This window comes from Oncorhynchus gorbuscha, linkage group LG06, assembly GCF_021184085.1.
Source record: "Oncorhynchus gorbuscha isolate QuinsamMale2020 ecotype Even-year linkage group LG06, OgorEven_v1.0, whole genome shotgun sequence".
NCBI classification, from domain to species: Eukaryota; Metazoa; Chordata; class Actinopteri; order Salmoniformes; family Salmonidae; genus Oncorhynchus; species Oncorhynchus gorbuscha.
In genome coordinates, this window is record NC_060178.1 from 9,896,115 (window position 1) to 9,917,556 (window position 21,442).

General features: G+C 46.5%; 1 protein-coding gene across 3 annotated transcripts in view; it reads left to right on the top strand.

The window, feature by feature from the left end:
• The window catches only part of LOC124037509 (zinc finger protein 609-like), a 232,297-nt gene that overhangs the window by 57,681 nt on the left and 153,174 nt on the right, over nt 1-21,442 (top strand). For 2 of the 3 annotated variants that reach the window (XM_046352278.1, XM_046352279.1), the window contains exon 2: nt 4,959-5,825. In XM_046352278.1, the coding sequence (XP_046208234.1) occupies nt 5,091-5,825 (735 nt within the window). In that variant the 5' untranslated portion in view covers nt 4,959-5,090. Of the gene's footprint in view, nt 1-80; nt 106-4,958; nt 5,826-21,442 lie in introns of those variants that run through there. The other variant, XM_046352280.1, reaches the window with a different exon arrangement.

Sequence of the window (21,442 nt, forward strand, 5' to 3'; positions counted from 1 at the left end):
GCTCAGCATATGTGGGAACTCCTTCAAGACTGTTGAAAAAGCATTCCAGGTGAAGCTGGTTGAGAGAATGCCAACGAGTGTGCAAAGCTGTCATTAAGGCTGAAGGTGGCTACTTTTTTGGTTACTACATGATTCCATATATTATTTCATAGTTTTGATGTCTTTACCATTATTCTGCAATGAAGAAAATAGTAAAAATAAAGGAACCCCCCCCATTTTTAATAGCCCTTATTTTACCAGGTAAGTTGACTTTGAACACGTTCCCATTTACAGCAACATGGGAACGTTGAAAAAATGATGTGTGTGAAATGTGTGAAAAAATGAGATACTCTACCGTTCAATAGTTTGGGGTCACTTAGAAATGTCCTTGTTTGTGAAAGAAAAGCACATGATTTGTGTCTCTTAAAATAACGTCAAAATTGATCAGAAATACAGTGTAGACGTTGTTAATGTTGTAAATGACTATTGTAGCTGGAAACAGATTATTTTTAATGGAATATCTACATAGGCGTACAGAAGCCCATTATCAGCAACCATCACTCCTGTGTTCCAATGGCACATTGTGTTAGCTAATCCAAGTTTATAATTTTAAAAGGCGAATTGATTATCATAGAAAACCCCTTTGCAATTACGTTAGCACAGCTGAAAACTGTTCTGAAAACTGGCCTTTAGATTAGAGGCAATAACACTGGCCTTCTTTAGACTAGTTGAGTATCTGGAGCATCAGCGTTTGTGGGTTCGATTACAGGCACAAAATGGCCAGAAACAAATGACTTTCTTCTGAAACTCGTCAGTCTATTCTTGTTCTGAGAAATGAAGGCTATTCCATGCGAGAAATTGCCAAGAAACTGAAGATCTCGTACAACGATGTGTACAACTCCCTTCACAGAACAGCTCAAGCTGGCTCTAACCAGATTAGAAAGAGGAGTGGGCAGCCCCAGTGCACAACTGGGCAAGAGGACAAGTAAATTGGTGTCTAGTTTGAGAAACAGACGCCTCACAAGTCTTCAACTGGCAGCTTCATTAAATGGTACCCGAAAAACTCCACTCTCGACTTCAACAGTGAAGAAGGGATGCTGACCTTCTAGGCAGAGTTCATCTGTCCAGTTTCTGTGTTCTTTTACCCATCTTAATCTTTTATTTTCATTGGCCAGTCTGAGAGATGGCTTTTTCTTTGCAACTCTGCCTAGAAGGCCAGCATCTCGGAGTCGCCTCTTCGCTGTTGACGTTGAGACTGGTGTTGTGCACCAGATTTGAGAGAAATAAGCTTTTTGTGCATATGGAACATTTCTGGGATGTTTTATTTCAACTCATGATGAAACATGGTACCAACACTGTACATGTTGCGTTGATATTTTTGTTGAGTATAAATGTGGTTTTGTAATATTTTCAGTGGAAATGAGTTAGTCCTTGTGCATAGAGTTGTATGGCTTGTATGCCTTTGCCGTCATTGGCTTTGGTTTATCATACCTTTTAAAGTGAAACATCTGAGTCTCGACATCACTCTGTTGCCATGGACTTGCCCAGATTATTTTGGAACAATTACCATGTAATGAGAGTGTTACTGAATGACAATGAAAAGAGAGCAGAGCAACGAGTGGACATTTTGTAATCACGTCTCATCCTGCACAAATCCTCCGACTTCGGTTAGTTTAATGAAGTGTGGAATTAGACATTTCACCAGAAAGGCAGTTCTCAGAATAGCTCTGGCGTCCTGCTTGCCTTAGAATAATCGACTGTCATTTCAAGCAGCACAAATAGTCTTATTAGATTATATGTTGTCTTTTCAACACGGTCTTTCCCTGACATTGCAGGATAGAGTTCTTAAAATCGCAGATTGATCAAAATCAAATTAAAGTGTATTTGTCACGTGCTCCGAATACAGTGAAATGCTTACTTACAGGCTCTAACCAAGAGTGCAAAACAGGTATTAGGTGAACAATCGATAGGTAAAGAAATAAAAACAACACTAAAAAGACAGGCTATAAAAGTAGCGAGGCTATAAAGTAGCGATGCTATAACAGTAGCGATGCTATAACAGTAGCGAGGCTATAAAAGTAGCGAGGCTATAAAAGTAGCGATGCTATAACAGTAGCGATGCTATAAAAGTAGCGAGGCTATAAAAGTAGCGATGCTATAACAGTAGCGAGGCTATAAAAGTAGCGAGGCTATAACAGTAGCGAGGCTATAAAAGTAGCGATGCTATAAAAGTAGCGAGGCTATAACAGTAGCGAGGCTATAACAGTAGCGAGGCTATAAAAGTAGCGAGGCTATAACAGTAGCGAGGCTATAACAGTAGCGAGGCTATAAAAGTAGCGATGCTATAACAGTAGCGAGGCTATAAAAGTAGCGATGCTATAACAGTAGCGAGGCTATAAAAGTAGCGATGCTATAACAGTAGCGAGGCTACATACAGAGACACCTGTTAGTCAGGCTGATTGAGGTAGTAGATATGGTTAAAGTGACTATGCATATCTGATGAACAGAGAGTAGCAGCAGATTGATAGTCAGACAGCTAGGCCTAAGTGTTTATCAAGTAGAACCCATCCATTTTCGCAGTATGTTTGGCTGTCTGTCTGTGACTGGATTCTTCCTGGTTCTGTGGCCTCATGTTTTTTAGTTGGGATTGTAGTTGACGGGAATGCTTGCACCTCTCAGCAGGCTCAAGCCCTGTGACTAAAGGATTAGACCAGACTACTTAAGAGTTATTTTTATTTATTTATCCACCACCCCCCCCCCCCCCACACCCCCTGTCTGACCATCTGGCTTCACAACCAATCAAACGCAGACGGAGCATTTTACCCTGCTGCTGGGTGAGCATGTCAAGAATTCAACAGAACACACTGCAACACAGCCAGAGCTATAGTAGCTAGAGCAAGGAAGGACCCAATGCTGAAAACAGTGGCTATCCACTGGCTCTATATCCTGTTTCCACTCGCTAGATTGTAACTAGCTATAGTAGCTAGAGCAAGGAAGGACCCAATGTTGAAAACGGTGGCTATCCACTGGCTCTATATCCTGTTTCCTGTGAAGGGAAGATTTTGTTTGTTGTAAAGTTACATTTTTTGTTATTTACCTTTCCATTTCAAGAATAATGCCGAATGCCGAGTATCTAAAATGGTCAGCCTTTGTCAAATCTACTTTGTTTATGGTACGTGTCATGCATCTCAATCAGACTATGCAAACATCTCGAGTGCATCTCGCTCTTTCTTTCTCTCTTCGTGTGTGTGTGTGTGTGAGAGAGAGAATTGGCCTTCCATTGTCACGAAGGAGTGAAAGGGTTACGCCAACGCATTCATATGATAAGTGCCTTGAAAAGAGGTCCTCTTCCGGCACACAAGTTGTTTTTGACCCAGTGTTAGGAAATCAAAAGCGGCTGTGATCTGCCTCAATGGAGACAACGGGCTATGATCTGCCTCAATGGAGGCAAAGGGCTGTGATCTGCCTCAATGGAGACAACGGGCTATGATCTGCCTCAATGGAGGCAAAGGGCTGTGATCTGCCTCAATGGAGACAACGGGCTATGATCTGCCTCAATGGAGGCAAAGGGCTGTGATCTGCCTCAATGGAGGCAAAGGGCTGTGATCTGCCTCGATGGAGGCAAAGGGCTGTGATCTGCCTCGATGGAGGCAAAGGGCTGTGATCTGCCTCGATGGAGGCAAAGGGCTGTGATCTGCCTCGATGGAGGCAAAGGGCTGTGATCTGCCTCGATGGAGGCAAAGGACTGTGATCTGTGTGTCGGGGCCCATAAAATGCCTGGGTCTTGTTTCACTCTTTATTGGTCTGTCATGTGTAAAAAGCCTGGTGTGGGGAATACTAATAACTCAGAACAAACTGGTTAAGAAGAAGGTCATTGCTAGAGAGTCTCTTTTTGCCTTACATTTTGGTCCATTTGATCGTACAGGCTGAGACGAAGATGAACCAGAACTTCCTAGCAAAGAATTCTGGCACAAAATGTTAGACCTAAGTGTGTCTTTTGTTTAGTCAGGTCCTCCCACCCCCACTGATTTATGAATGCAAATCTATTTGTGTCTTATTAAACGGAGAGGCAGCCTAATAATAGGCTGTTGCTTCACCAAGACCTTCATTACAGATCATTAATGCTGACACTGTTATCCATCTCTCCCCCATTAGCTTATATAGAGCAAACTGGGTAAGTGGGCTTTGATTCCGGCAGTAGAAGTCAACCTTATTTTGGTGCTTTTGTTGACTGCAGTGGATTGATATGTCATGGTGTTAATTAGACTGAATATCCGGTGAGGGGTTAGGGTTAGGGTTAGGGCTCCTCTGGTGAGGAGCCTGGAGCTTGATCTCTGGGGCAGGGTTTGTGGCTTTGATGATTTCAGAGGTCTCTTTAGTCCTGCCTGACGTCAACCTGCTGGTGAAAGAGGAAATGGACTCCATGTGTTTGGTGTTTGCAGAAACCTCACCCTCCCTGGCAAAGCCGCCATGTGCCTTGTAAACCCAAAGGCAGCTTTCTCCCTGAACTTCGAGGAAAGCTTGGTTATTGTTTTCAGGAATGGTACAGTTTATGATAAGCAAAGCTATTGAACCTTCAAATGAGGTCGAATATACACTACACATCAGGTCAGCGAGCTACAGAGACTACACATCAGGTCAGCGAGCTACAGAGACTACACATCAGGTCAGCGAGCTACAGAGACTACACATCAGGTCAGCGAGCTACAGAGACTACACATCAGGTCAGCGAGACAACATTGTCAAAGACTTTCCCTCAGGCACCTGTTTAGGAATAATTATTTGTACACATTGCCTGAAAGTGCTTTGTAGGTTTCCAAATACTTCATGAAAGTGGATACTGCCTTGCCTGCCAGACCTTCCTGTGTTACAAGATTCTAATATCTGATGATGATCTCATTATAGTTTATCTTGGAATGTTAGTGCTCGACTTTTGACTGCGTACTTTTCACACATACTTTTCCTTCCTCCCTTTACAGAGCAGACAATGTGGGTTACTGGGAAGGGGATACGGAGAAGACCCTAAAGCTGCTGAAACCCTTCTCCCACTGCCTCCAGCGGTCTGAGAAGATCAGACTTAACTGTGGCGCGCCTGGGCCGCTGGCACTAAGATGTCCCTAAGCAGTGGTACTGCAGGAGGGAAAGGTGTGGACTCGAATGCGGTGGACACTTACGACAGCGGCGACGAATGGGATATAGGTGTTGGCAATCTGATCATTGACCTTGACGCAGACCTAGAAAAGGACAAACTTGAGATGTCTGGCACTAAAGACGGTGGGGGCATGGCTGCCCCTCCCAGCGCTGTAGCAGCTCTACCCGACAACGTTACATTTGTTAGCCCCGTATCCGCTGCTCAAGGCAAAGAGAGTAAACCCAAATCAAAGCGTAGTAAGAGCTCAAAGGACAGTGGCAAGGCCTCGGTTACAGACGGGGCCAAGAAAGACGCCCAGGTGCGAACCCAGGGTGAGGTCACAGGACCTGCCGTTGGCACAGGTCCCACGGCAAACTCAAACTCTGGAAAGGGTGCTGAGAAGAGCAGCAAAGCCTCCCGTAATGTTTCTGGTGGAAAGAAGGACAAGGAGGTGGGCTCTGGGAAAAGTAAGAAGGAGAGAAGTGAATCTGTGGCTACTATTGAGAAGGATGTAGGTGTCCTAGTGTTGCCTTTGGCATGTCGTGGCATTCCATTTGAAGGTACGCAAAGTACAGACTTGGCTGTGGCTGAGCAACTTGGGAATATCGCCCTGGATTCCACACGGATTGTTGTACCACCGTTAGCCATTAAAAGTGAACCAGAGGAGATGGACAACGGCGAATGCAGAAACCTGAAGAAAATGAAAAGTGAGAAGGTAAGAAACAAGCTGTTATGTCTTTGGTTTTTTTTTGCGTTTGGCTGCTGTCTCATCAACTGATTTGAATGATGACAGATGCTGGTTGTTTGTTTGCTGCTGCAGTATTAGTATGTCTAGCTCATCGTGACCAAGTGATTTAGGAGATTTTAATGTAGCACTTTGCTTTCAAGTGGAGTGAGCAACAGATGTAATCTAGTTCTCTGTGTGTGTGTGTGGGGGGGGGGATAAGAGCTTTGTACTGTCTCGAAACCTCTCATGTAATCACTGAATTTGATGGGTGTTAAGCAGTGCATGGGGCTCTATCTTAACGCTAATGTCTCCTCCTCGGGGGACTTTAACGCTGCTGTACACACCCCGTAGCCCAGAAAAAAAGTGAATTATGTTCTGCAAGACACAACATTGGCATCAGTCTGTAGCACTACATACCATAGATTCCTGTCCTTTGTTTGCTAGTCATTTCAGCAATGGGTTACTGCTCAGGCCCTTCACTGCCATTAGGATTTGCAAACCTTATGGTGTTCTCAGGCACTCAAATTGGCAGACTTGTTTTTACAAGGATATGGGTTGCTTGTGGACATAGCGAGTGGGGGGTGGAAGGCTTCAGTGTGGCTATGGGTTGCTTGTGGACATAGCGAGGGGGTGGAAGGCTTCAGTGTGGCTATGGGTTGCTTGTGGACATAGCGATGGGGGTGGACATAGCGAGGAAGGCTTCAGTGTGGCTATGGGTTGCTTGTGGACATAGCGAGGGGGTGGAAGGCTTCAGTGTGGCTATGGGTTGCTTGTGGACATAGCGAGGGGGTGGAAGGCTTCAGTGTGGCTATGGGTTGCTTGTGGACATAGCGAGGGGGTGGAAGGCTTCAGTGTGGCTATTGGTGGAAGGCTTCAGTGTGGCTATGGGTTGCTTGTGGACATAGCGAGGGGGGTGGAAGGCTGTGTGGCTATGGGTTGCTTGTGGACATAGCGAGGGGGGTGGAAGGCTTCAGTGTGGCTATGGGTTGCTTGTGGACATAGCGAGGGGGTGGAAGGCTTCAGTGTGGCTATTGGTTGCTTGTGGACATAGCGAGGGGGTGGAAGGCTTCAGTGTGGCTATGGGTTGCTTGTGGACATAGCGAGGGGGGGGGTGGAAGGCTTCAGTGTGGCTATGGGTTGCTTGTGGACATAGCGAGGGGGTGGAAGGCTTCAGTGTGGCTATGGGTTGCTTGTGGACATAGCGAGGGGGGGTGGAAGGCTTCAGTGTGGCTATGGGTTGCTTGTGGACATAGCGAGGGGGTGGAAGGCTTCAGTGTGGCTATGGGTTGCTTGTGGACATAGCGAGGGGGTGGAAGGCTTCAGTGTGGCTATGGGTTGCTTGTGGACATAGTGAGGGGGGTGGAAGGCTTCAGTGTGGCTATGGGTTGCTTGTGGACATAGCGAGGGGGTGGAAGGCTTCAGTGTGGCTATGGGTTGCTTGTGGACATAGCGAGGGGGGGTGGAAGGCTTCAGTGTGGCTATGGGTTGCTTGTGGACATAGCGAGGGGGGTGGAAGGCTTCAGTGTGGCTATGGGTTGCTTGTGGACATGTGGCTAGGGTTGCTTGTGGACGAGCGGGGCTTCAGTGTGGCTATGGGTGGTAGGCTTCAGTGTGGCTATGGGTTGCTTGTGGACATAGCGAGGGGGGTGGGTGGAACATAGGCTTCAGTGTGGCTATGGGTTGCTTGTGGACATAGCGAGGGGGGTGGAAGGCTTCAGTGTGGCTATGGGTTGCTTGTGTGGACATAGCGAGGGGGTGGAAGGCTTCAGTGTGGCTATGGGTTGCTTGTGGACATAGCGAGGGGGTGGAAGGCTTCAGTGTGGCTATGGGTTGCTTGTGGACATAGCGAGGGGGGGGTGGAAGGCTTCAGTGTGGCTATGGGTTGCTTGTGGACATAGCCAGTGTGCCAGATGCCAAAGATGTGAGAAGCCAGAGTTCCGCAGTTCTCTGATAAGGTTCCTGACAGGGTCCCTGGAGGGTTTTTGTAAAGCTATCTCATGAAGAGGCTTTGCACCAGGAGATCAGTTCCACCTGTCGGCCGTATGTCACCGCCAGGCGCTGAGACTAAAGTGAAGCTCCAGGGGAAGTGTCCGATGTCTTGTCCTGGCAACAGATTTTTTTTTTGTTGAGAGCATCAATAAGCCTCTGCCTTTTCCAGCCCTGCACTTAGTCAGCTGGGGGGGGGGGGGGGGGGGGGCTCCAGGCTAAAGTTACCCATTAGACATAATTACTGGCTACTGATCTCCAAGTCATGACGAGAGTATGCCTTTTAAAGTGTTCATCGGTTGGCACTTGGTGGATCGACAGGACGATGTATCAAGGGTCGTCACTTTGAGCTGTGTGCTACTTCTGCTGTAATGGAGAGGCCATCCGGATCCCACCAAGCACATTTCCATCCACAGTCATACCATATAAACAAATATAAAAATGTAAAAAAACTCACAACAGCTGTGATGGAAAGAGAAAGATTCAGTATAATTTTATAAATGCCGACAGATTATTTGTTAGTTCGACATGGTGGGATTTTTTTTTCTTCTTCTTTTTGTAAAATGTGTTGCGTGAGAAATGATGGTGGAAACGCCTTTATTCATAAATATTGTCGTAATAACAATAATATTGAAGTAAACTGATGATATGAAGTCACGTGATGACATGTTGCGCTGTCCTCTCACTCCGACTCATCCGGACAGATTACAGTTTATTAGGCTACAGATGAAATAAGTTATGATGAACTTCACAGGGAAGGTGAAAGAGCAAGGTGATATAAATATTGATGGTCTTATTCTGGTGACGTCATCATGGATACTTGGCTGCCGTTTTCACAAAATAACATTCCGTCTCTTATCCGTTATAATGTCATCATGTAGACTAGCCTACCTGCACTGTATCTGCGAGCTGTTGTCTTAGAGCTCAGGCACCAAGACCAGAGGCACATTCACTATTTAACGCAACAGTTAGTGACAAAACTATCAGGAGAGTTCAACTTTACATTTTTATTCACTAAATGAAAACAAAAGCGAAGAAAAATTACATTTTTGTGTGTACTATGTCATCACGTTCTGACTTATCCGCAACAAGTCCACAGTTTATACAGATTGTAGAATATTCACATTAAAATCTGTTGCCAATTGGATGGAAACTTGTCTACTGAGAGGGGTTTCTGCTTCCTCTGTATGGAAGAGGCCATCCGGATCCCACTCTGTATGGAAGAGGCCATCCGGATCCCACTGAGAGGGGTTTCTGCTTCCTCTGTATGGAAGAGGCCATCCGGATCCCACTGAGAGGGGTTTCTGCTTCCTCTGTATGGAAGAGGCCATCCGGATCCCACTGAGAGGGGTTTCTGCTTCCTCTGTATGGAAGAGGCCATCCCTCTGTATGGAAGAGGCCATGATCCCACTGAGGGGGGTTTCTGCTTCCTCTGTATGGAAGAGGCCATCCGGATCCCACTGAGAGGGGTTTCTGCTTATCTTTGTAGCTTTGGGACTGCTGCCTCGGGCCATCTGAACTCTGTGGCGGGAGGTTTCCTGTGTCATCTTGCTGCGTGTTTGACCTCTAACATCTAATGGAAAGAGGCAGTCAGTTCAACTCACTCTCGCTGTCTTGAGCAGGGAAGGAGGAGAAGTAGTAAAGACTCCCTCTGTGAGGATCAGGCCAGCAGGACAGGAAATCTGGCGACAAAGGGACAAGATGTCTCATCGACCCTCTAGAGATAAACGGTCTGGGGTCATTTGTTTAGACACATTTTAAAGTCTTGGTTGACCTCAAATTTGAAAGCTAAGAACATAGCAATGGCTACTTGACAGAGATCCTACAGCCCCTTCTCCCTGTTCTCATAGTATCATCCTGTGTGGCCTTCGATGTCTGCTCAATGGGCCTTTTCTGACATTATGTAGTCGTCAGCGCCCATACTACTGTCATGACCTTCCCATGCTACTGTCATGACCTTCCCATGCTACTGTCATGACCTTCCCATGCTACTGTCATGACCTTCCCATGCTACTGTCATGACCTTCCCATGCTACTGTCATGACCTTCCCATGCTACTGTCATGACCTTCCCATGCTACTGTCATGACCTTCACATGCTACTGTCATGACCTTCACATGCTACTGTCATGACCTTCACATGCTACTGTCATGACCTTCCCATGCTACTGTCATGACCTTCACATGCTACTGTCATGACCTTCACATACATCTGTCATGACCTTCACATGCTACTGTCATGACCTTCACATACATCTGTCATGACCTTCACATGCTACTGTCATGACCTTCACATACATCTGTCATGACCTTCCCATGCTACTGTCATGACCTTCACATGCATCGGTCATGTTTGGACAACACAGGGAATTTGCAGTGCCCTGTACAGGCATTAACCTCCGTGATGATGACTGCATGTTTCTACTTTTGTCAGCGTTGGAATTACTTGAGGTGAATGAGCCTCTCTCTTTGTAAAAAAATCCCCCGTAATCCGCTTTTGAATATGATTTAATATGCTTTTGGACATTATTTTTAATGTCTCCTCGTTGTTTACAGTCCGTCCCGTCTATTAATAAGAAAATTAAAAAAGTCATCATCCGATGTGGTTTTAGCATTTTTGTCGACTTACAACATCCAATATATATAATTTTTAATTATTTATTTAAATATTTTTTATTTATTAGAGTAACCTGAAAAAACATAAATGGAATTTGAGGGGGGAAAAACAAATGGAAGCAGGCACATAAAAAAAAACAGATTTTACAGGGCCCTACTGTTACTCAATTCCTCCTAATTAATTAGTAATGCAAGAGGTTTATGTCATTTTTTAGCTAAATGCCTCTTCTCAGCACCAGGCACTTTCCTCACTGCCTGTTACTGCAACCTTGTCTGAGTTCAACTAACTCTACTGTACAGAAAGTGCTTCATGCTGGGAGGGAGGGGGGGGGGCTGTCTAGCATTCCTCTCTCGGCAGTGAAGTTTGATAGTTAGATTGATAGAGCAGTGCTTTTCATTAATAGGTATTTTTGGATCTCTCTCGTATTCTGTGGGGGATGTGTTGTCTGGGTGGTGAGCAGTGCCTGTGAAATGGCAGGCTTCTTCCAGGGCTCTCTGTGCCACTGGGACTACACAGGACCTAAATCCAGGGCTCTCTGTGCCACTGGGACTACACAGGACCTAAATCCAGGGCTCTCTGTGCCACTGGGACTACACAGGACCTAAATCCAGGGCTCTCTGTGCCACTGGGACTACACAGGACCTAAATCCAGGGCTCTCTGTGCCACTGGGACTACACAGGACCTAAATCCAGGGCTCTCTGTGCCACTGGGACTACACAGGACCTAAATCCAGGGCTCTCTGTGCCACTGGGACTACACAGGACCTAAATCCAGGGCTCTCTGTGCCACTGGGACTACACAGGACCTAAATCCAGGGCTCTCTGTGCCACTGGGACTACACAGGACCTAAATCCAGGGCTCTCTGTGCCACTGGGACTACACAGGACCTAAATCCAGAGCTCTCTGTGCCACTGGGACTATACAGGACCTACATCCAGGGCTCTCTGTGCCACTGGGACTACACAGGACCTAAATCCAGGGCTCTCTGTGTCACTGGGACTACACAGGACCTAAATCCAGAGCTCTCTGTGCCACTGGGACTACACAGTACCTACATCCAGGGCTCTCTGTGCCACTGGGACTACACAGGACCTAAATCCAGGGCTCTCTGTGCCACTGGGACTACACAGGACCTAAATCCAGAGCTCTCTGTGCCACTGGGACTACACAGGACCTAAATCCAGGGCTCTCTGTGTCACTGGGACTACACAGGACCTAAATCCAGAGCTCTCTGTGCCACTGGGACTATACAGTACCTATATCCAGGGCTCTCTGTGCCACTGGGACTACACAGGACCTAAATCCAGAGCTCTCTGTGCCACTGGGACTATACAGGACCTACATCCAGGGCTTTACAGCGTGACTTGATCGACAGGGACCTGAGCACAGCCCTTCTCTCCCCTTCTCTCTCTCTCTCTCTCCCCCCTCTCTCTCACTGCCCACGGTGGCCTGTGACTGGTGCTATTGTATTACAACACATTCCTTAAACAGGCAGCTCAGGGTTAGTCAGGGCTGTGCAGAGGGATTGTGGGGTGGCGCAGAGAGGCACATTTTCTCCGGACTGACCAGTTTGGAGCTGGGAGAGGATCCTCTCAGTTGACCGTTGGCTTGGCAACCTTTCTCGTGTTTTCTCCACATTACTTCGACCTTATCGGAACATGGGTGCTTCATTTAGACTCTGGAAGTCAGGCGTTGTGGTTGTGTGTGTTTATGGGACCTAGAAGGGGAAGTGAAGTGGTGCAGTACTGCAGCCTTGGTTTCCTTCTCTACAGTAGCACCCCATAGCATATTACCTGCACCAGACAGCCCCTTCTCCAGCCTTGCACCAGACAGCCCCAGCCTTGGTTTCCTTCTCCACAGTAGCACCCCATAATATATTCCAGGTTTTCCCCAGCCTTGGTTTCCTTCTCCACAGTAGCACCCCATAATATATTCCAGTAGAATAGACAAAGACAGCCCCAGCCTTGGTTCCAGTAGCACCCCATAATATATTCCAGAAATAGACCTGCACCAGACAGCCCCAGCCTTGGTTTCCTTCTCCACAGTAGCACCCCATAATATATTCCAGTAGAATAGACCTGCACCAGACAGCCCCAGCCTTGGTTTCCTTCTCCACAGTAGCACCCCATAATATATTCCAGTAGAATAGACCTGCACCAGACAGCCCCAGCCTTGGTTTCCTTCTCCACAGTAGCACCCCATAATATATTCCAGTAGAATAGACCTGCACCAGACAGCCCCAGCCTTGGTTTCCTTCTCCACAGTAGCACCCCATAATATATTCCAGTAGAATATACCTGCACCAGACAGCCCCAGCCTTGAGGACAGTCTAACAACAACTATCCTTCATCATTGAAGTAGTCTTTCTGTTCACAGAGGAGCAGGGAGATGGACAAAACTAGTATAAACCTAGGCACACACTGTTGAGGAGCAGCACACGCCCAAGTACGCATAGCAGGGAAACTGTCTCCCGTACACACGGCCCCCGAATAAATTTGTCTTTTTGATCTGTAAACTCCCATGTGATCTAGTTTCCCCTCCAGTCCAGACTCCCCCTCAGCTCCTCTGTCAATGTGTGGAATCCAAAAACAGGAGTGTTTAGAGAATAGCTGTGACACATTTCTCAATGTTTAAACTGGCTTCTTTAATTATTATTATTATATATATATATTTTTACAGTTTTAACACAATCATGAAGTAACGTGAAGTCACAATTTAGATAGGGTTCTGCTAGGGGACAACGCAGTCCTGGTTACCTACCTACCGGTCATCATTATGTTATCACAGCCACAAAGTCATAAAGCCTTTCTCTAAAATCTATCTTCTTAATTTAATGCGATTTCTAAAACGAACCTTTCCCATAACCTTAACCACACTGCTGGCCTTATGCCTAACCTTAAATTAAGACACATCATCGATTTGTTACAATATGGCCAATATTGACTTTGTGGCTGTGGTAACTAGTGGAAACTAGGGTTGGGCTGTATACAGTACAGTGTGTTCAGAACCCTTGAACCTTTCCACATTTTGCTACATTACAGCCTTATTCTAAAATTGATTAAAAAAAATATATGTGTGTGTGTGTGTGTGTGTGTGTGTGTGTGTGTGTGTGTGTGTGTGTGTGTGTGTGTGTGTGTGTGTGTGTATATATACATATACATATACATATGCATATATATGTATATATGGAAATATTACAGACCCTTTATTCAGTACTTTGTTAAAGCACATTTGGCAGCGATTACAGCCTGGAGTCTTCTTGGGCAGGACACTACAAGCTTGGCACACCTGTATTTGGGGAGTTTCTCCTTTCTCTGCAGATCCTATCAAGGTCTGTCAGGTTGAATGGGGAGCGTCGCTGCACAGCTATTTTCAGCTCTCTGTGTGTGTGTGTGTGTGTGTGTGTGTGTGTGTGTGTGTGTGTGTGTGTGTGTGTGTGTGTGTGTGTGTGTGTGTGTTCGATTGGGCTCTGGCTGGGCCACTCAAGGACATTCAGAGACTTGTCCCGAAGCCACTCCTGCATTGTCTTCACCCCACGAAGTGTAATTCACTACAATTTTTTTAATAGCTATATTGTTTATAACTATTAAGTTAACTATCTAAGGGGTGCCAAAATTACTCCTCCATCTGGGATATACCAACTTACAAGATCAATCTTCTTGGAAATCAAATCAAATCAAATGTATTTATATAGCCCTTCGTACATCAGCTGATATCTCAAAGTGCTGTACAGAAACCCAGCCTAAAACCCCAAACAGCAAGCAATGCAGGTGTGAGGGGAACGGCACCCCAGTACCTCCAGGCTCTGATCAGGCCCTACACCCAAACAAGGGCACTGCGTTCATCCACCTCTGGCCTGCTCGCCTCCCTACCACTGAGGAAGTACAGCTCCCGCTCAGCCCAGTCAAAACTGTTCGCTGCTCTGGCCCCCCAATGGTGGAACAAACTCCCTCACGACGCCAGGACAGCAGAGTCAATCACCACCTTCCGGAGACACCTGGAACCCCACCTCTTTAAGGAATACATACCTAGGATAGGATAAGTAATCCCTCTCACCCCCCCCCTTTAAGATTTAGATGCACTATTGTAAAGTGACTGTTCCACTCGATGTCATAAGGTGAATGCACCAATTTGTAAGTCGCTCTGGATAAGAGCGTCTGCTAAATTACTTAAATGTAAATGTAGAAGCACGGTGGCTAGGAAAAACTCCCTAGAAAGGCCAAAACCTAGGAAGAAACCTAGAGAGGAACCAGGCTATAACCACAGTAGAGCCATCTTGGAGTCTGGTTCTAGAGTTGTCATTAGGGTATTGAAGCCAACATCCTCTTCCATTTGACAAAGGCTGCAAATCAACTGTAATCATTTCTGTAGTCAGCGCTGTGATGTTTCTCACTCCGTCCCCTATCACACTGCTGGCAGCAACGGGTTGGGCCTCCCTTTCAGCATTGCACCTGTACTGCCACTGTCACCCACTTCCTCCTCGCATGTAACTTCTCAAAGTATTATCATACAGGACTTTACTGTGGTCGCATTCCCCGTCTCACTCTGTCATGTTTCCAACTGCTAACGCGGCTCCTCCTGCTAACGCTGCTCCTCCTGCTAACGCGGCTCCTCCTGCTAACGCGGCTCCTCCTGCTAACGCGGCTCCTCCTGCTAACGCGGCTCCTCCTGCTAACGCATCGCAGACACAAATTCCAAATAGTATCCGTAAAGTTCGTAGAAACATGTCAAACGTTTTTTATAATCAATCCTCAGGTTGTTTTTACAATAAATAATTAATAATATTTCAACCGGACGGTAGCTTTTTCAATAGGAGAGAGAGAGAGAAAAGGTCTGCTCCATGCTGCTCGCGCATGCAAAAATCTAAGGCCACCCAGCTATCCACTGACTCAATGTGATCATTCTCTCTCATTTTTCAGAATAAAAGCCTGAAACTATGTCTAAAGACTGTTCACACCATGTGGAAGCCATAGGGAAAGGAATCAGGTTGAGATCCCTTTAAATGGAGGGAAGGCATGCAATGGAACAGGGAGGTTTCAGAAAAACAGGACTTCCTGGTTGGATTTTCCTCAGGTTTTCACCTGCAATATCAGTTCTGTTATACTCACAGACAATATTTTGACAGTTTTGGAAACTTTTTAGTGTGTTTTCTATCCTAATCTGCCAATTATATGCATATTCTTGCTTCTGGGCCTGAGAAATGGGCAGTTTCATTTGGGTACATTTTTCATCCGAACATCAAAATACTGCCCCTTAGTCAAGAGGTTAAGAACAAATTCTCATTTTCAATGATGACCGAGGAACAGTGGGTTACCTGCCTTGTTCAGGGGCAGAACGACAGATTTTCACATGAACAGAATGCATTAGTGATGCATATTTCCTGCAACTTTCTGAAGAGGCAAATACCTGTGTGTGTGTGTGTGTGTGTGTGTGTGTGTGTGTGTGTGTGTGTGTGTGTGTGTGTGTGTGTGTGTGTGTGTGTGTGTGTGTGTGTGTGTGTGTGTGTGTGTGTGTGTGTGTGTGTGTGTGTGTGTGTGTGTGTGGTGCACCATTTTGTGTAGCCGTTAGCGATGATACTAGCTAATGAAAACAGCCTCTGGTAAAAGTAAGAGATTTACCAAACGTTAACTCCAAACTATGCTTACCTGGCAGAATTGTATTCTGATTATTTTCAGCTACTTTCCATTGGATTTATGTGTTTAACTTTACCATGACGTCTGCACTACAAAAACACAGCTAAACAACAGCCTCTTCCTAGGTATGCATTTCAATTAAAGGGTATAACTACACCCAACCAGGCAACAACAAATACATCTAAAGCGTTTTATAGGGCCCTGGAGTAGGCAAGATGAAACATCTTGAATGCTGGTGCAGGCTTAGTCAAATGGGAGAGGTAGGCTAACATTCCTCTCTTCTCTTCCCACGGAAGACCTCTTCAGTTGTTATGTTCGGTGCCATTTTAAGATGGAAAGTAGCCGGAAAACAAGCTATAATGTTGCCACCACCGCAGTCTCTTTTCAGAGAATCTGCAACCGCCTTCTTGTGGTGGGTGCAGGTTCTCTCTTTTTGTTGTTGTGCAACACAGTTCAGTCCTAAATGGGATTCATTGAAGTGGATGCCTGTCTTGAAGTTGAGTGTTTGTGACTTCCTTTGAAATGGGGTGGCGGATAATTGAAAACACAGCCGGAAAGTGCAGGGCCTGTGCCAAGTTAAAACCTATAAAAAAAATAAATAAAAAAAAAACCGTTTCTTGTGAGCTGCTCTTGTCAGCGGAGCCGTAGTCCAGTCAGGACCGAACCAACCCAGTCAGCCAGATGCTCAGCATTACACATGGAGCACATCCACAGCTGGGATTCTTTCAGCATTACACATGGGGCACATCCACAGCTGGGATTCTTTCAGCATTACACATGGGGCACATCCACAGCTGGGACTCTTTCAGCATTACACATGGGGCACATCCACAGCTGGGACTCTTTCAGCATTACACATGGAGCACATCCACAGCTGGGACTCTTTCAGCATTACACATGGGGCACATCCACAGCTGGGACTCTTTCAGCATTACACATGGGGCACATCCACAGCTGGGACTCTTTCAGCATTACACATGGAGCACATCCACAGCTGGGACTCTTTCAGCATTACACATGGAGCACATCCACAGCTGGGACTCTTTCAGCATTACACATGGGGCACATCCACAGCTGGGATTCTTTCAGCATTTCGTCTTCTCTTTATACGTCAGCCCATTTCGGTCAAAGTTTCGTGTTTTAAGTTTACCAGATAAAAACAGATGCTAGCCTCAGTCTGCCCTTGTAGCTTAAAGTTGTTTATTGGCTGATGAAATCAAACCCATACAAAGACCTCCATCTTTGAAGGAAGAAAGTGGGAAAACGCCAGAGACTAGTTCTCTGCCCCAAGGAGAAGTATTTGCTTGGTTTAGACCAGTTTTTGTTGTGTTTTTTTTTTGTCTGTTTGAAAATGAGTTTGGCCGTGCAGCACCTTCAGATGCTGCCAAGAGAAACGATTTAAATTCTTCCCTCATCCAGCTGGCTGAGCAGGCTGCAGTGAAGTTGTGATGTCTGCTCTGTGATCACTCTTCAAGTCCGACTTTTCATTATAATCTTTATGCCCCTAAGACTCACCACCGCTGTAGGTGTTTTAACTATGAGAAATAAGGCCTTTTGATTTGATCGTCTCACTACTTGTATTGATATTGCTGGAGCGTTTTATAAGATATCTTAGGCAGCTCACTGTCAAGTGTTTTTACATTTTTTTTAGACCAGGTTAAAATGTGAATAGACGCCGCATAGCAACACAAAATGTCCACATAAAACCCTTTGGACGCCAGCTAAGAGGACCGAGGGTAAGCAGCCATGAGTGCTGTGTGTATCATCTAGTCATTTTGCAGCATTATGTCTGTCCGCTGCTTTGGTCTCAGTGGAATTATTCTCCAAGCCCAGAGTTTACTCTGGTACATAACTCAAATAGCCAAACATCTAGACTGTCTAAGGAAGAGGTTTTGTTAGGTGGAGGGTAAACCCGTGAAGCATCGGTGGGCCGTTGCTGGGGCTGTGTTTTTGGCCCGGCCCGAGCTCCTGCAGTACTGTTCCTTCCACTGGGACGCTTGAAGCACCCCTGCCCCTCGGGGCGCCAGTCAAATCACTCTACACTAGTTGTTTCCCACATGTCTGCTCCTCTGTCTCCACTCTACACTAGTTGTTTCCCACATGTCTGGTCCTCTGTCTCCACTCTACACTAGTTGTTTCCCACATGTCTGGTCCTCTGTCTCCACTCTACACTAGTTGTTTCCCACATGTCTGCTCCTCTGTCTCTACACTAGTTGTTTCCCACATGTCTGCTCCTCTGTCTCCACTCTACACTAGTTGTTTCCCACATGTCTGCTCCTCTGTCTCCACTCTACACTAGTTGTTTCCCACATGTCTGCTCCTCTGTCTCTACACTAGTTGTTTCCCACATGTCTGCTCCTCTGTCTCCACTCTACACTAGTTGTTTCCCACATGTCTGCTCCTCTGTCTCCACTCCACACTAGTTGTTTCCCACATGTCTGCTCCTCTGTCTCTACACTAGTTGTTTCCCACATGTCTGCTCCTCTGTCTCCACTCTACACTAGTTGTTTCCCACATGTCTGCTCCTCTGTCTCCACTCTACACTAGTTGTTTCCCACATGTCTGCTCCTCTGTCTCCACTCTACACTAGTTGTTTCCCACATGTCTGCTCCTCTGTCTCCACTCCACACTAGTTGTTTCCCACATGTCTGCTCCTCTGTCTCTACACTAGTTGTTTCCCACATGTCTGCTCCTCTGTCTCCACTCTACACTAGTTGTTTCCCACATGTCTGCTCCTCTGTCTCTACACTAGTTGTTTCCCACATGTCTGCTCCTCTGTCTCCACTCTACACTAGTTGTTTCCCACATGTCTGCTCCTCTGTCTCCACTCTACACTAGTTGTTTCCCACATGTCTGCTCCTCTGTCTCCACTCTACACTAGTTGTTTCCCACATGTCTGCTCCTCTGTCTCTACACTAGTTGTTTCCCACATGTCTGCTCCTCTGTCTCCACTCTACACTAGTTGTTTCCCACATGTCTGCTCCTCTGTCTCCACTCTACACTAGTTGTTTCCCACATGTCTGCTCCTCTGTCTCCACTCTACACTAGTTGTTTCCCACATGTCTGCTCCTCTGTCTCTACACTAGTTGTTTCCCACATGTCTGCTCCTCTGTCTCCACTCTACACTAGTTGTTTCCCACATGTCTGCTCCTCTGTCTCTACACTAGTTGTTTCCCACATGTCTGCTCCTCTGTCTCCACTCTACACTAGTTGTTTCCCACATGTCTGCTCCTCTGTCTCTACACTAGTTGTTTCCCACATGTCTGCTCCTCTGTCTCCACTCTACACTAGTTGTTTCCCACATGTCTGCTCCTCTGTCTCCACTCTACACTAGTTGTTTCCCACATGTCTGCTCCTCTGTCTCCACTCTACTCCACTAGTTGTTTCCACATGTCTGCTCCTCTGTCTCCACTCTACACTAGTTGTTTCCCACATGTCTGCTCCTCTGTCTCCACTCTACACTAGTTGTTTCCCACATGTCTGCTCCTCTGTCTCCACTCTACACTAGTTGTTTCCCACATGTCTGCTCCTCTGTCTCCACTCTACACTAGTTGTTTCCCACATGTCTGCTCCTCTGTCTCCACTCTACACTAGTTGTTTGTCTGCTCCTCTGTCTCCACATAGTTGTTTCTGTCTCCTCTGTCTCCACTCTACACTAGTTGTTTCCCACATGTCTGCTCCTCTGTCTCCACTCTACACTAGTTGTTTCCCACATGTCTGCTCCTCTGTCTCCACTCTACACTAGTTGTTTCCCACATGTCTGCTCCTCTGTCTCCACTCTACACTAGTTGTTTCCCACATGTCTGCTCCTCTGTCTCCACTCTACACTAGTTGTTTCCCACATGTCTGCTCCTCTGTCTCCACTCTACACTAGTTGTTTCCCACATGTCTGCTCCTCTGTCTCCACTCTACACTAGTTGTTTCCCACATGTCTGCTCCTCTGTCTCCACTCTACACTAGTTGTTTCCCACATGTCTGCTCCTCTGTCTCCACACTACACTAGTTGTTTCCCACATGTCTGCTCCTCTGTCTCCACTCTACACTAGTTGTTTCCCACATGTCTGCTCCTCTGTCTCCACTCTACACTAGTTGTTTCCCACATGTCTGCTCCTCTGTCTCCACTCTACACTAGTTGTTTCCCACATGTCTGCTCCTCTGTCTCCACTCTACACTAGTTGTTTCCCACATGTCTGCTCCTCTGTCTCCACTCTACACTAGTTGTTTCCCCATGTCTGCTCCTCTGTCTCCACTCTACACTAGTTGTTTCCCACATGTCTGCTCCTCTGTCTCCACTCTACACTAGTTGTTTCCCACATGTCTGCTCCTCTGTCTCCACTCTACACTAGTTGTTTCCCACATGTCTGCTCCTCTGTCTCCACTCTACACTAGTTGTTTCCCACATGTCTGCTCCTCTGTCTCCACTCTACACTAGTTGTTTCCCACATGTCTGCTCCTCTGTCTCCACTCTACACTAGTTGTTTCCCACATGTCTGCTCCTCTGTCTCCACTCTACACTAGTTGTTTCCCACATGTCTGCTCCTCTGTCTCCACTCTACACTAGTTGTTTCCCACATGTCTGCTCCTCTGTCTCCACTCTACACTAGTTGTTTCCTGCTCCTCTGTCATGTCTGCTCCTCTGTCTCCACTCTACACTAGTTGTTTCCCACATGTCTGCTCCTCTGTCTCCACTCTACACTAGTTGTTTCCCACATGTCTGCTCCTCTGTCTCCACTCTACACTAGTTGTTTCCCACATGTCTGCTCCTCTGTCTCCACTCTACACTAGTTGTTTCCCACATGTCTGCTCCTCTGTCTCCACTCTACACTAGTTGTTTCCCACATGTCTGCTCCTCTGTCTCCACTCTACACTAGTTGTTTCCCACATGTCTGCTCCTCTGTCTCCACTCTACACTAGTTGTTTCCCACATGTCTGCTCCTCTGTCTCCACTCTACACTAGTTGTTTCCCACATGTCTGCTCCTCTGTCTCCACTCTACACTAGTTGTTTCCCACATGTCTGCTCCTCTGTCTCCACTCTACACTAGTTGTTTCCCACATGTCTGCTCCTCTGTCTCCACTCTACACTAGTTGTTTCCCACATGTCTGCTCCTCTGTCTCCACTCTACACTAGTTGTTTCCCACATGTCTGCTCCTCTGTCTGTCCACTCTACACTAGTTGTTTCCCACATGTCTGCTCCTCTGTCTCCACTCTACACTAGTTGTTTCCCACATGTCTGCTCCTCTGTCTCCACTCTACACTAGTTGTTTCCCACATGTCTGCTCCTCTGTCTCCACTCTACACTAGTTGTTTCCCACATGTCTGCTCCTCTGTCTCCACTCTACACTAGTTGTTTCCCACATGTCTGCTCCT